This window comes from Sus scrofa, chromosome 13 (genome assembly GCF_000003025.6).
Source record: "Sus scrofa isolate TJ Tabasco breed Duroc chromosome 13, Sscrofa11.1, whole genome shotgun sequence".
NCBI classification, from domain to species: domain Eukaryota; kingdom Metazoa; phylum Chordata; class Mammalia; order Artiodactyla; family Suidae; genus Sus; species Sus scrofa.
The window spans coordinates 197216657-197231527 of NC_010455.5; the positions used below are offsets into that span (position 1 = coordinate 197216657).

At 41.5% G+C, this 14871-nt stretch overlaps 1 protein-coding gene across 2 annotated transcripts in view; it reads right to left on the reverse strand.

Moving 5' to 3' along the window:
- Positions 1–14871, reverse strand: part of CRYZL1 (crystallin zeta like 1) — a 44376-nt gene that overhangs the window by 12184 nt on the left and 17321 nt on the right. For both annotated transcript variants that reach the window (NM_001098596.1, XM_021068175.1), the window contains 4 exon segments: positions 863–996; positions 8812–8880; positions 10388–10432; positions 14725–14797. In NM_001098596.1, coding sequence (NP_001092066.1) covers positions 863–996; positions 8812–8880; positions 10388–10432; positions 14725–14797 — 321 coding nt within the window.

Consider the following 14871-nt stretch of genomic DNA (forward strand, 5'->3'; position numbering starts at 1 on the left):
TGTGATCTATCTATAAATGCAACACCTTATTCACATAAAGGATCTGATATAAACTTGGCAGGGAGTTCTGGGGCATGGCTGCAAAGACTATGAGCTATTTCAGGCTTTGTGTACAGACAGGAATAAAGATGGCCTGTTTACTTTTTTTTTTTTTTTTTAATATATAGCAGATTCAAGGTAATAAGAAACTATACTTATCTAATGCTAACTTTTATCTCCTACTGATAAAAGCTGCTTATTGTAGGGAGTTTCCTGGTGGTCTAGTGGTTAGGACTCGTTGCTTTCACTGCTGTGGCCTGGGTTCAATCCCTGATCTGGGAACTGAGATCTCACATCAAGCCGATACACGCCACGGCCGGTGGGTGATGGTGGTGGTGGTGGGGGGAGCTGCTTATTTTATACAATGGGAGTTTGGTAAAAGTTATTAGAGAATAAGCTAATTAGCAACAAATAACTTTAGCAAATGGATGGCCCATTTCTTTCTGCTTTTTTAGGGCCGTACCCATGGCATATGGAGGTTCCCAGGCTAGGGGGTCAAATCGGCGCTATAGCTGCCGGCCTACGCCACAGCCACAGCAATGCCAGACCCGAGCCCCATCTTTTACTTACACCACAGCTCATGGTAACACTGGATCCTTTAACCCACTGAGTGAGGCCAGGGATCGAACCCGAGTCCTCCAGGATACCAGTCAGGTTCGTTACCACTAAGCCACAGTGGGAACTTGGGCCCATTTCTTAATTCCTTAAGTTTACTATATTTTGGTCTAGCAAAAAGACAAAAAAACAAACAAACAAAAAAACAAAACAAACAAAAAAAACCCTATATTTTGGTCTATTTCTTAACAAAACTATTAGCACCTACACTTGCTCCATCCATGATCAGCACTGATTTTCCAGGAGAGAGATGAGAAAGGTAATGCAGAGCTGTGTAGGCTCGTACTCCATCCCGAATGGTTCCAGCAGCTTCTGTCCACGTAACTTTTTCTGGTTTGTGAACTACCGCAAAGAACAAGGGGAAACAATCTGTTAGCAATCCCATTAATGCTGCCTCCGGAGCCGTTTCTATCGCCACTCCCACCAGGGCTCTGGTCCAAGCCTCTACTCCCATTATCTTCACCTACATTATGAGTTCTGCTTCTATTCTTGCCCACGCATAATCCACTCTCACACAGGAGAGTGTCTGAGTGTGCATTTTTTAAAACGTCTTATTGTTAAAGTAAAAACATATGCAAAAAAAAGTACATGAACACAGGAAACAAAGTACAGTTGGATGAGTAACTATAAAGCAGGTATGTATGCAAGTAACCACATCCTGGTTGAGAGAGAGAACACGGCCCTTACCCCAAGAGCCTCGCCTCTCCCACCAGAGACATTTTTCTTTTAACTGAGATATAACGACATCAGAGGTCACCACCATCCAAACTTATTTGCCTTCATGATTTTTTTTTTTTTTTGCTTTCTAGGGCCACACCTGTGGCACATGGAGGTTCCCAGGCTAGGGGTCGAATTGGAGCTGTAGCTGCCAGCCACAGCCACGGCAATGCCAGATCTGAGTTGTGTCTGCGACCTACACCACAGCTCATGGCAATGCCGAATCCTTAACCCACTGAGCAAGGCCAGGGACTGAACCCGCAACCTCATGGTTCCTAGTCGTGTTCATTGACCACTGAGCCACGACAGGAACTCTGCCTTCATGGTTTTAACAACTCAAATATCTATTCACAAACAATATAATTTTGTTTTGCTTCTTCTCTGAACTTAATCTAAATGGAGTTGTACCATACACGTTCTTTTCTATCTTCTTTTCCTGCTCAATATTGCTTTTGAAGACACCTCCTTTTTCATACATGTGACTGTAGTGCTTTAATTTTGGTGGTCTTTGGCAAAATCTAATTTAATAGGATGGATTGGTTATCCACTCTCCAGTCAAGGAACATTTGTGTTGTTTCCCATTTCTGGCAGCTAAGCATAAGAATGCTCTTGTATAGGAGTTCCTGTTGTGGCTCAGTGGGTTAAGAATCCCACTAGTATTCATGAGGACGTGGGTTCAATCCCTGGCCCTGCTCAGTGAGTTAAGGATCTAGTGTTGCTGTGTCTGTGCTGTAGGCTAGAAACTGTAGCTCCTATTCAGTTCCTACCCTGGGAACCTCCACATGCTGCGTGTGTGGCCCTAAAAAGACCAAAAAAAAAAAAAAAAGAAAAAAAAGAACGCCCTTGTATAAAAGTTACTGTTACACAGCTTTTCTCCAGGATATTTACTGAGGAATGGAAATCCCAGTTCCAGGACATATTACCTTGAACTTTACTGCATATTTCTTGCATATTTCATTTTGCTGCTGTGAACATCCTTGTCAACCCTGGTTTTATTATACACTTTTGGCCGCTGTATGGGTGTGTAATGTTTCCTTACGGGGACTTTAATTTGCTCCCCGCCCCCATACTAATGAAGCTGAGCACCTTTTCACGTTTGTTGACCATCTGAATTCCTTTGGCGAAGTTACAGTTTAAGTGGTCTATCAATTTTTCTATTGTTGTTGTCTTTTTCTTGTTGATTTGTAGGAGTTTTTAATATATTTTAGATGAGTCATTTGCCTGTTTATGTGTTATCAATAGATAATATTTTCAACTTTATGGCTTCTCTTTTCAATCTTTTTAATGGTAGCTTTGAAAAATAGAAGTATTTTTATTTTTACTTTTATTTTACAGGATAATCTTTTAAAAACATAAATAACATCCTAACAGTACTCTGCTTGAAGTTTACCAGAAGTATTTTTCCTCTGATGACAATAAATTCAGATGGGTTAGCATGGACGGTCAGCATTGCATTTACCTACTAACTAGTGCCATCTAGTGGGGAAGTGGAGCAAAAACCCATGAGACAGACAAGGCATTAAAACAGTAAAATAAACTGCAGCAGGTGATATCACACATGGTACTTTATTCCTTACCAAATTCAAGATAGCTGTTTTCCCAATTATACTGATTATGAAATGGGGTTCAGGGTAATTAATTTGTCTGAGACCACGAGCCTGAAAGTCTGACTCTAAAGCCCATCTACTTTAACAGGGGATGCTAGAGCTATGTACAATTTATTTACATGCAAACTCTTTTTGTCTTTTTAGGGCCACACCCATGGCATATGGAGGTTCCCAGGCTTGGTGTCAAATCATAGCTGTGGCTGCCGGCCTACACCACAGCCACAGTAACGCAGGATCCGAGCCATGTCTGCGACCTATACCACAGCTCACAGCAACGCCGGGTCCTTAACCCACTGAGTAAGGCCAGGGATCAAACCCGCAACCCCATGGTTCCTAGTTGGGTTCATTAACTGCTGAGCCACGAAGGGAACTCCTATTTACATGGAAATTTTTGGGAATATCTTCCATCATAAGAATTGGGACTACCTATATTTTCGTTAAGAAATAAAAAAAACCAGACTCCAGATATAAGTGATATCATATGGCATTTGTCTTTCTCTTTCTGACTTACTCCACTCAGTATGAAAGTCTCTAGTTCTATCCATGCTGCTGCAAATGGCATTATTTTGTTCTTTTTTTATAGCTGAGAAGTATTCCACTGTGTGTGTGTGTGTGTGTGTGTGTGTGTGTGTGTGTGTGTGTGTGTGTGTGTACATCTTCCTAATCCAATCATCTGCTATATCTGGAATCTAATAAATGGCACAAATGAACCTTTCCACAGAAAAGAAAATCATGGACATGGAGAACAGATTTGTGGTTGCCAAGGGGGAGGGGGAGGGAGTGGGGTGGACTGGGAACTTGGGGTTAACAGATGCAGACTGTTGCCTTTGGGATGGATTGGCAATGAGATCCTGCCATGTAGCACTGGGAACTATGTCTGGTCACTTATGGTGGAGCATGATAATGTGAGAAAAAAGAATGTGTACATGTATGTGCAACTGGGTCATCATGCTGTGCAGTAGAAAAAAATAAAGTGTTGGGGAAATAAAAAAAGAAATAAAAAAATGAGTGCTTAGGAGTTCCTGTTGTGGTGCAGCAGAAACGAATCTGACTAGGAAACAAGAGGTTGCAGGTTTGATCCCTGGACTCACTTGGTGGCTTAAGGATCTGGCGTTGCCATTAGCCGTGGTATAGGTCACAGATGTGGCTCGGATCCCGAGTTACTGTGGCTGTGGTGTAGGCCGACGGCTACAGCTCCGATTAGACCCCTAGTCTGGGAACCTCCATATGCTGCAGGTGCGGCCCTCAAAAAGACAAAAGACAGGAGTTCCCGTTGTGGCTCAGTGGTTAATGAATCTGACTAGGAACCATAAGGCTGCAGGTTCGATCCCTGGCCTTGCTCAGTGGGCTAAGGATCTGGCGTGGCCGTGAGCTGTGGTGTACGTTGCAGATGCAGCTCGGATCCCGAGTTGCTGTGACTCTGGTGTAGGCCGGCAGCTACAGCTCCAATTGGACACCTAGCCTGGGAACCTCCATATGCTGCAGGAGGGGCCCAAGAAATGGCAAAAAGCCAAAAAAAACAAAAACAAAAAAACAGTGCTTAAAAAATGCTAACATCGAGAGTTCCCACTGTGGTGTAGTGGGTTAGGAATCTGACTGCAGGGGCTTGGATCACTACCAGGGTGTGGGTTCGATCTCCAACCATGTGCAGTGGTTTAAAGGATCTGGTGTTGCTGCAGCTGTGGCATAGGATGCAACCGTAGCTCGGATTCAATCCCTGGCCCAGGAACTTCCATATGCCGTGGGTGAGGCCATAAAATGGGAAAAAAAAAAATGCTAACAGTAATAAAACTGCATTTAAGACTGCCGAGGCTTTAAATTTGCACAGTTAGATGTGGTTTAATGTTGAGATCCTTGCTTTTGTGTCAGGTGGTCCTCAAGTGTTTATTATGCAATAAAAACTGAGAAATAAAAGAGAGCTATGTACGCGTAAATAGCAGTGTATCAGAGCCCAAGAAATACAATTTCAATTCTTTCTACTTCAAGTACAAAGGAATAATGCTGGAAATGTGTGCCAAATTTTCTTTTTCTTTTTTTTCTTTTTGGTTGCGCCTGAGGCATGCAGAAGTTCCCTAGGGCAGGGATCGCCACAGTTGTGACCTGCGCCACAGCTGTGGCAACATGGGGCCCTTAACCTGCTGCCCCACAAGGGAATGTCCCCAGGATATGTTTTAATTTGAAAACTTGTTCAAGAAAAGTGTGTCCAGTCACCAATACCATATAGAAGAGAAATGAAAAGACAATGTTATATAAGCTTTAATTTGCAGTGAGATTCTTGGGCTGATGGGATGTTATCAAAATCAGATCAATTGTGCTGGCTCGAAGAAAAAAAAAACCTTACTTTTCCCAAAAGTAATTATATATGGATGTGCTGCAGGAAGGGGGACCCCTTTCAGGGCCCAAGTGTGGACTCCGGTCTAACACTCGGAAATGAACTAGCTGAGGAGACACACATGCTGACAAAGCAAAAGACTTTATTGGGGAGGGGCGCCTGTGTGGGAGCAGCAGGGTAAGGGAAGCCAGGAAAACTGCTCTCGTGCCAAATTTAGAATGATAAATAAAATTATTTTAATGTTTGACCGAATGGCTTGAGCACAAAAAAAGAAAGCACAAAAGAGCTGGAAGAGGAGTTCCCGTCATGGCACAGTGAAAACAAATCCGACTAGGAACCATGAGGTTGTGGGTTCGATCCCTGGTCTCGCTCAGTGGGTTAAGGATCCAGCATTGCCGTGAGCTATAGTGTAGGTCGCAGACTCAGCTCAGATCTGGTGTTGCTGTGGCTCTGGTGTAGGCCGGCAGCAACAGCTCTGATTAGACCCCTAGCCTGGGAACCTCCATATGCCACGGGTACGGACCTAAAAAGACAAAAAAAAAAAAAAAAAAAAAAAAAAAAAAAAAAAAAAAAGCTGGAAAAATTACTCAACTTTTTAATTCTATCCTCAGTATTCTCCAACAAGAATAATACGACATCTTCTGGGAATTGTCTGGCGTCTAGTTCTTTGGTTTGCTGAAAGGTGACTGAGTTGTGAACTTTTATTTTTTTAAAAAATCATCAAAGAATTAATAGGAACTAAAATAGTAGTTGCGGTAAACTGAATTATTTCCCCCTGAAAATCTTCAGGGAACACACTGAAATGATTTCCTCTTTCAAGGAATGTTCGAGCTACAGCAGAGATTAGACATTAACCAGTTTGGCATCCTGGTTTGTGTGGTTCGCTTATCTTAGTTTAAGCTTTACAGCTACACAACTTTGATGCTCTAATTTGCTTTTCTCCTTCTGGTCCATCTTATAATTCCCAGTGTACAACAATGTTAAAGAAACAGGCCTTTTTTGTTTGTTTTCTTCAGTAGTTAACATTCTGCTACAATTTAGTTTAGTTTATCAAAATTCAAGCGGAAGAATCCAACCTAAAGCTTTTAGTTGACTCCATATTTACAAGCTTCTCAAAAGAACAGGAGTAATAAAGGCCCAAGGAAATTCTGGGATTAAGAATAGTAAAGTTTCCCGGAGTTTCCATCGTGACTCAGTGGTAACGAATCTGACTAGTATCCATGAGGACACAGGTTCGATCCTTGGTCTCACTCAGTGGGTTAAGGATCTGGCGTTGCCGTGAGCTGTGGTGTACGTTGCTGATGCAGTTTGGATCTGGCATTGCTGTGGCTGTGGCTGGCAGCTGCAGCTCCGATTTGACCCCTAACCTGGGAACTTCCATATGCCTCAGGTGCAGCCCTAAAAAGCCAAAAAAAAAAAAAAAGCATAGTTTCCCATAAAGGCGCAGTAGTAGTCCTCAGTTTCCAAACTATATTATATCAAAATTATTTATATATAAATCCATGACTATTATATCAAGTCATGGATTGAGATTTCCACTGCCTGGTATTTGAAAGTCAGCTTTGTCTTTCAAAGGAAGACACGTAGTTGGCTACACATCTAGGCTTAATGCATTATATATAAATATGCGCAGGCCTCAGGGTTTTGGAAAACTGCCTTTTAAAATTAAGTTTTATATAAAACAATATGGTATTACTTGGAAATTTCAGACACAGTAAATGCCATTAATTTAAAATAAATTACTTATGATTTATAATTTTAGCTGAGATGCCAAAGATTTGCCAGCCTAGCTCAAGTTGCTATATGGACTCGACTGTACAAATTTACTATTTTTAATAGTCCAAAATCCAAATTGGCCCTACACGGTCTGATTAGCAGTTATATCATTCAAGAAAAAACTTTGGGAAATTTCTTAATAAAATAATTCAAGAACATAAAAGAATGCTTGTTGACTTGCAGATAAGAGATGAAGAATAACTTGAATCCCAGCACAAGGAATAGCCAGCTGACTGGCAGGACTGCTGGAGTCCCGTGGATCTAGTTTGACCACATCTTTTTTCCTTGCCCTCAAAGGTAACTTCTGGGTGACTTTTCTTTTTTTAAATTTTTATTAAAAATTTTTTTTTATTTTTTGTCTTTTTAGGGCCACACCCATGACACACGGAGGTTCCCAGGCTAGGGGTCAAATTGGAGCTGTAGCCAGCCTACACCACAGCCACAGCAACATAGGATCGCAACTGTGTCTGCAACCTATACCACAGCTCATGGCAACGGTGGATCCTTAACCCACTGAGTGAGGCCAGGGATTGAACCTGTGTCCTCATGGATGCTAGTCGGATTCGTTTCCACTGAGCCATGATGGAAACTCTGGTTGTTTCTCTTTTTATTCCACAATTACAAGCCATGCTATTAGGAACTCTTGTGCATGTCTAACTGGTGCACATCAAGCTTCTCTGGGGCATAAAAGTACCAGTGGAATTATAAGGTCTGAGGGCGAATACATCAGATCATTATACGATCTAATACCTTCACGGGACCACGCTAAATTATTTCCTAATGCGTTGGTACTAATTTACACTCCTTGTGCATGTAAGGTTCAACTGCCCACATCCTTGCCAACATGTGGGATGGTCAAACTTCCTAACTTTGTCAGTCTCATGGATGCATAATGGTATCTCTAAGCGGTTTTAATTTGCTTTCCCCTGATTACTAGGGCGATCCAACATCTTTTCACTATGGTTTCATGAAGAGTGTGGTGTGTATTTTAATTGTGGTGTTCATTTTAATTTAAATATTCAAGAATAAAATTAATCTAAGAAAAACTGTAAATTAACATTTAAATTGAACACTGCGTCAAAAGATATTAGCAATAGATGCCAAGTGTTCTTGAGTCTTTTGCCTTTTTTTTAGGGCCATGCTCTTGGCACAGTCTAGGGGTCAAATGGGAGCTGCAGCTGCAGGCCTACACCACAGCCACAGCAACGCAGGATCTGAGGCAAGTCTGTAACCTACATCACAGCTCATGGAAATGCTGGATTCTTAACTCACTGAGCGAAGCCAGGGATCGAACCTGTATCTTCATGGATACTAGTTGGATTTGTATCCACTGTGCTACAACAGGAACTCTTTCTTGAGTCTTTTCTGACTCAGATGCTACATATACTGTCTAGATTTTATACACTAAAAAATTTCACTTAATAACCAAGAAAAAGAAGTAAAAAAATCTGATTAGGGATATACCTTCAGAGCCAAGGGAGAAATGGCTTTTCAACCTTCTCACCATGAGCAGGATAGGGAAAACATAAAAGTCTACATACTGTTTAGTTTGAACACGAATTTTATCGATACAAGATGTAAGTTAGTAATAATTCATGTGACCACCCAACAGTTATTTTTTAGATACACTCAAGGCAGATGCAAAAAATTACATTGTTACAAAACCCCACAGATATCTGTGAAATAAGACTTAAACGAGCTCCGAAAGATGGAGCTGCCACATACCCAAGTAATGCTCGTGGACTCGAACAACTTCACAAAGTCCAGGGTCTTCAGAATCCAGGGGTAAAATTCCTGAAAAGTACAAGGAGAAATGTAAGGGATTCAAGCCCCAAATAAATTCATTTCTAATGAAAGGCCAGTAAGCATTAGTCCAAATTTTCTGCAGAGGAATTTCGAGTAAGGTTTCAATAACTACCAGTGTAGGTAAAGGGGAGATTTCAGAAATTAGGAAGAGGATAGTTTATTTTCTTTTTCTTATCTTTTTTTTTTTTTTTTTTTTTTTTCTGTTTTTTCCAGGGCCACACCTGCGGCATATGGAGGTTCCCAGGCTAGGGGTCCAATTGGAGCTGTAGCCACTGGCCTACGCCAGAGCCACAGCAACGCAGGATCCGAGCCGCATCTGTAGCCTACACCACAGCTCACGGCAATGCCGGATCCTTAACCCACTGAGCAAGGCCAGGGATCGAACCCGAAACCTCATGGTTCCTAGTCGGATTCGTTAAGCACTGAACCACGATGGGAACTCTGAGGATAGTTTATTTTCTGATATGAACACCATAATACCTGTCCTACCTCTCTATTTTCTTCCTCTTTTTTCACCTCTGAGTGACGGGAATGGTGGCGGCTGATGTACGGAGCCCGGTCAGAAGCGTGGGGGCACCTGGGTTCCTCTCTAAACTCGTCCCCAATGCACAGCTCCTTCACACAGCTTGGTTCTATAGCACAGTTCAGTCTGCTTCCAGTAAAATCCCATTTTCCCCTGAGCAAGTCTGATTTTATTTCTGGTCTCTTACAAAAAGAACCTTGACTAATACAATGTCACTGACTTCTTGGGCAATTAAAAAAGATGAGACAGATGGAGTTGCTGTCATGGCGCAGTGGAAATGAATCTGACTAGGAACCATGAGGTTTCAGGTTCGATCCCTGGCCTCGCTCAGTGGGTTAAGGATCTGGCATTGCCACGAGCTGTGGTGTAGGTCACAGACTCGGCTCAGATCTGGCGTTGCTGTGAGCTGTGGTGTAGGCTGGTGGCTACAGCTCCGATTGGACCCTTAGCCTGGGAACCTTCATGTGCCGAGTGCATGGCCCTGAAAAGACAAAAAAAAGCCAAAAAAAAAAAAATTGCAAAATGGCATTAACTATGGATTTTTTTAAAAAAATTTAAAGTTTCTAGTAAATTTTTAGTTTTTCAAGGATAGTAAGGGAGAAGCTCTGTACAATTCAAGTTGGATGTGGAGAGTGGAGCTGGGAGACAACCAAGTCAGTCTGTGGTCTTCAAACAGATGAACTGGGACTTTTTTTTTCCTCTGGAACCTTCAGCCTAGCTATAGGCTGGGGCCAATCAGAGAAGGGCTGCACCAAAGACAATAACAACTACCGGTCATCTATCTATCATATCTACAGCCAAATAGTCAAAAGTCTCTTTATCAATGGATATTTGAGAGTAAATGCCAAAACTCGAGTAAGTACTTTTATATGACACAAGGTTGCAATAAACATTAACAACTGCATAGCAAAAAGGAAGAGACAACAGTAAAACAGAGGGCTTGAAATAGGACTAATACAACCTGTAACTTACCAACTACTTCATCATCTGGTTCGAAGAATGATACCTTGCTTCCAACTAAAGAGTGGAGAAAATTAATCATCAGTATTATCAGGTTATTAAATATAACCTATTAAAAATTTTTTTTGGTCCTTTATCCTTTTAGGGCCGCACCCATGGCATATGGAGTTTCCCAGGCTAGGAGTCTAATCGGAGCTGCAGCCGCCGGCCTACGCCAGAGCCACAGCAACACCAGATCCGAGCCATGTCTGCAATCAACAGCACAGCTCATGGCAACACCGGATCCTTAACCCACTGAGCGAGGTCAAGGATTGAACCCGTAACCTCATGGTTCCTAGTTGGATTTGTTTCCGCTGTGCTGTGACGGGAACTCCTAAAATAAATTTTAAAAGCTACGGACTGATAAAAAGTCACTAAGTCAGAGACAAGGTCAAGAACTCCTAGGACATTTTGATAGCCTCTAAGGACAAGATGGAACACTTCAAATCTGGATTCTTTACAAAATCTGGGTCATGTGGTTGTGGATATCTTGGAGAAGGATGTCTCTCTGTTTAGCTAAGGATGAAGGAAAAAAGGAAAATAACCCAGTCCATAGCTCTTACGATAATTACACTGGATACCTAGGGTTCCCCACCTCCTGTGGCTACTCTAGCCCATCATTATTTTAGTGGCAGAATTTCAGATGCACAATGGGGAATTCTGGTTAGAGATCCATACAAAATTACTTCAATTTGGGATTACAAAAATAAATTCAGAATTGTGCCAAGAAATCTGGGGCACTATACAGAAGGGATAGTTACGAGAAAAGGTCTCCATCATCAGTCAGTTCTTTAGAATATTTCTGTTCTGATAGTTACAGTCGGAAATAGGAGTAAAAAAACCAAACCTCCTTGAATGCCTACTTGTGCCAGAATTTTAGCACATGATCACATTTAATCTTCAAAGCATACTTATTGAGCAGATATTACTATTCTTTTTTTTTTTTTTTTTTTTTTTTTTTTTTTTTTTTTTTTTTTTTTTAGGGTCACACCTGTGGCATATGGAGGTTCCCAGGATAGGAAACCTAGAGCTAGGAAACCAGGAGCTACAGCTGCCCGGCCTATGCCACAGCAATGTCAGATCCTCAACTCACTGAACGAGACCAGGGATCGAACCTTCAACCTCATGGTTCATAGTTGGACTCACTTCCGCTGTGTCATGACGGGAACGCCCAGACATTACTGTTCTTGTTTAACGGATGAGGAAGCTGAGGTGGAGCAGGGAAGTGAGCGAGAAGCCTGCTGCATAAAAGTGGCCTCTCTGGCCCTGGCAACCAAAAGGCCCCAGTTTGCTGCTGCTTTGCATTCCTCCTGTGCCATCATCCCCAATACTTTTTGCTTCGGTACTTTACTCTTTCCCTTCTGCTGAGGATTCCTGTCTTCCTGAAATCACTCTGATCCTTTCTTTTTGGCTTGCTTCATTTTTAATTGTCCTTCAAACAGTGGCACTGACAAAGGTTCTATGCTGTCTGTACAGCTCTTTCACTTCTCTCTCCCTGAATGAGCTCATCAACTTGCTATTATTTTATTTAATTTATTTATTTATTTTTGTCTTTTGTCTTCCTAGGGCCATACCCGTGGCATATGGAGCTTTCCAGGCTAAGGGTCCATTTGGAGCTACAGCTGCCAGCTTACGCCACAGCCACAGCAATGCCAGATCCGAGCCATGTCTGTGACCTACACCAAGCTCACGGCAACACCAGATCCTTAACCCACTGAGCAAGGCCAGGGATCGAACCCGCAACCTCCTGGTTCCTAGTCAGATTTGTTTCCACTGCACCAATCCAACTTTCTATTATTTTAAATACAACCTGTAAACTGACAACTTTCAAATCGATGTATTTCCAGCCTAGATCACTCACCTCTGAGCTGAAAGTTACTAGATATTTCCAGGGGGATACCACTTAGCCACTCTGAATGCAAGTATAAATCCTAAACTCAGGGTCTTTCTCCAAATCAGATCCCCTTCCCTTATCCATGTGGCAGCAATTCATAGCTTAACCAGAATCTTGTAAACCATTCCTGGCTTTGACCTGTTTTAGATTAACCTGGTCCAGTCAATTATTAAGTTCTGCTGATACTGCACTGTCAGTGTGTCTTGGATCCATTCGCCACCTCTGCCACCACTGTCTCCACTAAGTTCTGGGCTTTGCCATTTTGCGCCTATTGGTCTACAACCCAAACAGTCCTCTTGCCTACAGCCTGCTTTGCCTCCCTTTTGAAGCTGCCCTTTCAATGGCCACTCTAATACTCTCTCTACAACCAAATCTGAGATATGAGCTCAGCATGGATCTGGCCCTCGCCTACCCTCTTGCCTAATTTTGGGGCAGGGAAGGAATCAGCATTCATATCGTTAAAATACTTTGTTCAGTATCTTCTCTAATGACTCTGAGTAGAATTTTGAGGGAGAATTTTCTTGACAAAATGTTTTTCTGCTGCCAAGTACCTTGCCTATGACTCCTGCCTAGAACTTAATTTTGTTCCAGCAACACCAAACTCTGTAATTCTTATATATATCACATTATTACTTGCTTTTGTGTCTTTGCTCAAGAGATCTTCTCTGCTGAGTGTGATTTTCCTCCTGAGGCCCCTTTCAGTCTGGGTGACTTCCTCCGAGAACCTTTCCCAACCTTCTGGCTGGGTGGGCACCTCTCCTTGGAGCTTTCAGAATAATCTGCTCATGCCTGTATATCTCTGTCTCTACCCCAGATTGTGAACTCTTGCAGGGCAGGGACTTTGTCTTATTTATCTTCACATCCTAAGCACTTAGCAAGTCTTCATTAAATGAGGAATAAGTGAATGATTGATTGATTGGTTATCTTCTGGCTGTTTTACTTCTTACTTTTATTTTTTTTACAATCTAAGCAGAAGAAAGGAGAGGGAATGAAATTATGACTTAGCTATGTTAGAAGACTATACTGAGAAAGAGAATCAAATATATTTTTATTTTTATCTTTTGTCTTTTTTTTTTTTTTTTTGTCTTTTCTAGGCTGCACCCGCGCCATACAGAGGTTCCCAGACTAGGGGTATAATTGGAGCTGTAGGTGCCAGCCTATGCCAGAGTCACAGCAACGTGGGATCCAAGCCAGGTCTGTGACCTACACCACAGCTCACGGCAATGTCGGATCCTTAACCCACTGAGCAAGGCCAGGGATGGAACCCTCGTCCTCATGGATGCCAGTCAGGTTTTCTAACCAGTGAACCACGATGGGAACTCCATTTTTTTTTTTAATTAAATTTTTTTTTTGAGAATCAAATATATTACAGATTAAAATTACTGGTGAAATGCAAATGTCTAACCTACATGATAATGCTCATTTATCCACTCACATATGCAGAAAGAGCGACCATAAACTGATCACTACTAGCAGCAAATAAGAACAGAACGTTTATTCAGAAACAAATTATTTCAAGTACCTTAGGCTCACTGTCCCGCATATTAAGACCACTATTTACTAACCTTTTTCTTTAAGGAAATTATAAAATCTTACTGGTTATTTCTCCCCAGTACCCATTTTCAGATGAGTAAACTGTTTACCTCTGGGGGGCGGGTTGCACATGAGGCATGTGGGAGTTCCTGGGCCAGGGACTAAACCTGAACCACAGCAGCGACCTGAGCCCCTACAGTGACAATGCTGGATCCCTAACCCACTGAGCCACAACAGAACTCATACTTTTTAAATACTCAACTTTAGGCACACTTTAAAAATTTAATGTGAATGTCATTCTTAACTGTTATATAAATTCTGGCCCAAAGCCAATTTACACAAGCAATTTAGGCTGGTTTGTAAAGACATCATAAAAAGGACAATACTGGTCATTCTATTCAATGGCATTACTCAGGGATTTAAATACATAATCCGTAAATATTCATGAAACTGTTCACAAGTCTTCAGTTATAAAATACCAATTAAGTTCCATTTTTCTTTTTGATTACAAAAGGGCAAACGCTTCTGTTTAATTCACTCATGTTTGAAGAAGTGTGTATAATTTTATGTATCGGTAAACCAATTAGCTACCATTTAGCTTTTTAAAAAATTCTATTGAAGTATAGTTGATTTATAATATTGTATTAATTTCTGCTGTAGAGCAAAGTGATTCAGGCTTACATGTACACATATCTGTTCCCCTATGGGTTATCACAGAATATTGGGTAGAGTTCCCTGTGTTACCCAGCAGGTCCCTACAGACCATCCAGTCCATAGACCAGAGTGTCACAGGCCATCCCAAGCGTGCAATCTTTCCCTCCACTGCCATTTAATTTCTTTTATCTTAGAAAATAAATACAGATATTTATATCTGCAAACTTACCATCTAGCACAACTCCAGCAACTTCTCTCCCAACAGGAAAGAAATCCTTCTCCATCTTCATTTCTGCCAGGAGCTAAATAATGACAAAAGCTGGAATTTATTATCAAGACTAAAGAATAAATCTTTTTTTTTTTTTTTTTTTTTTTT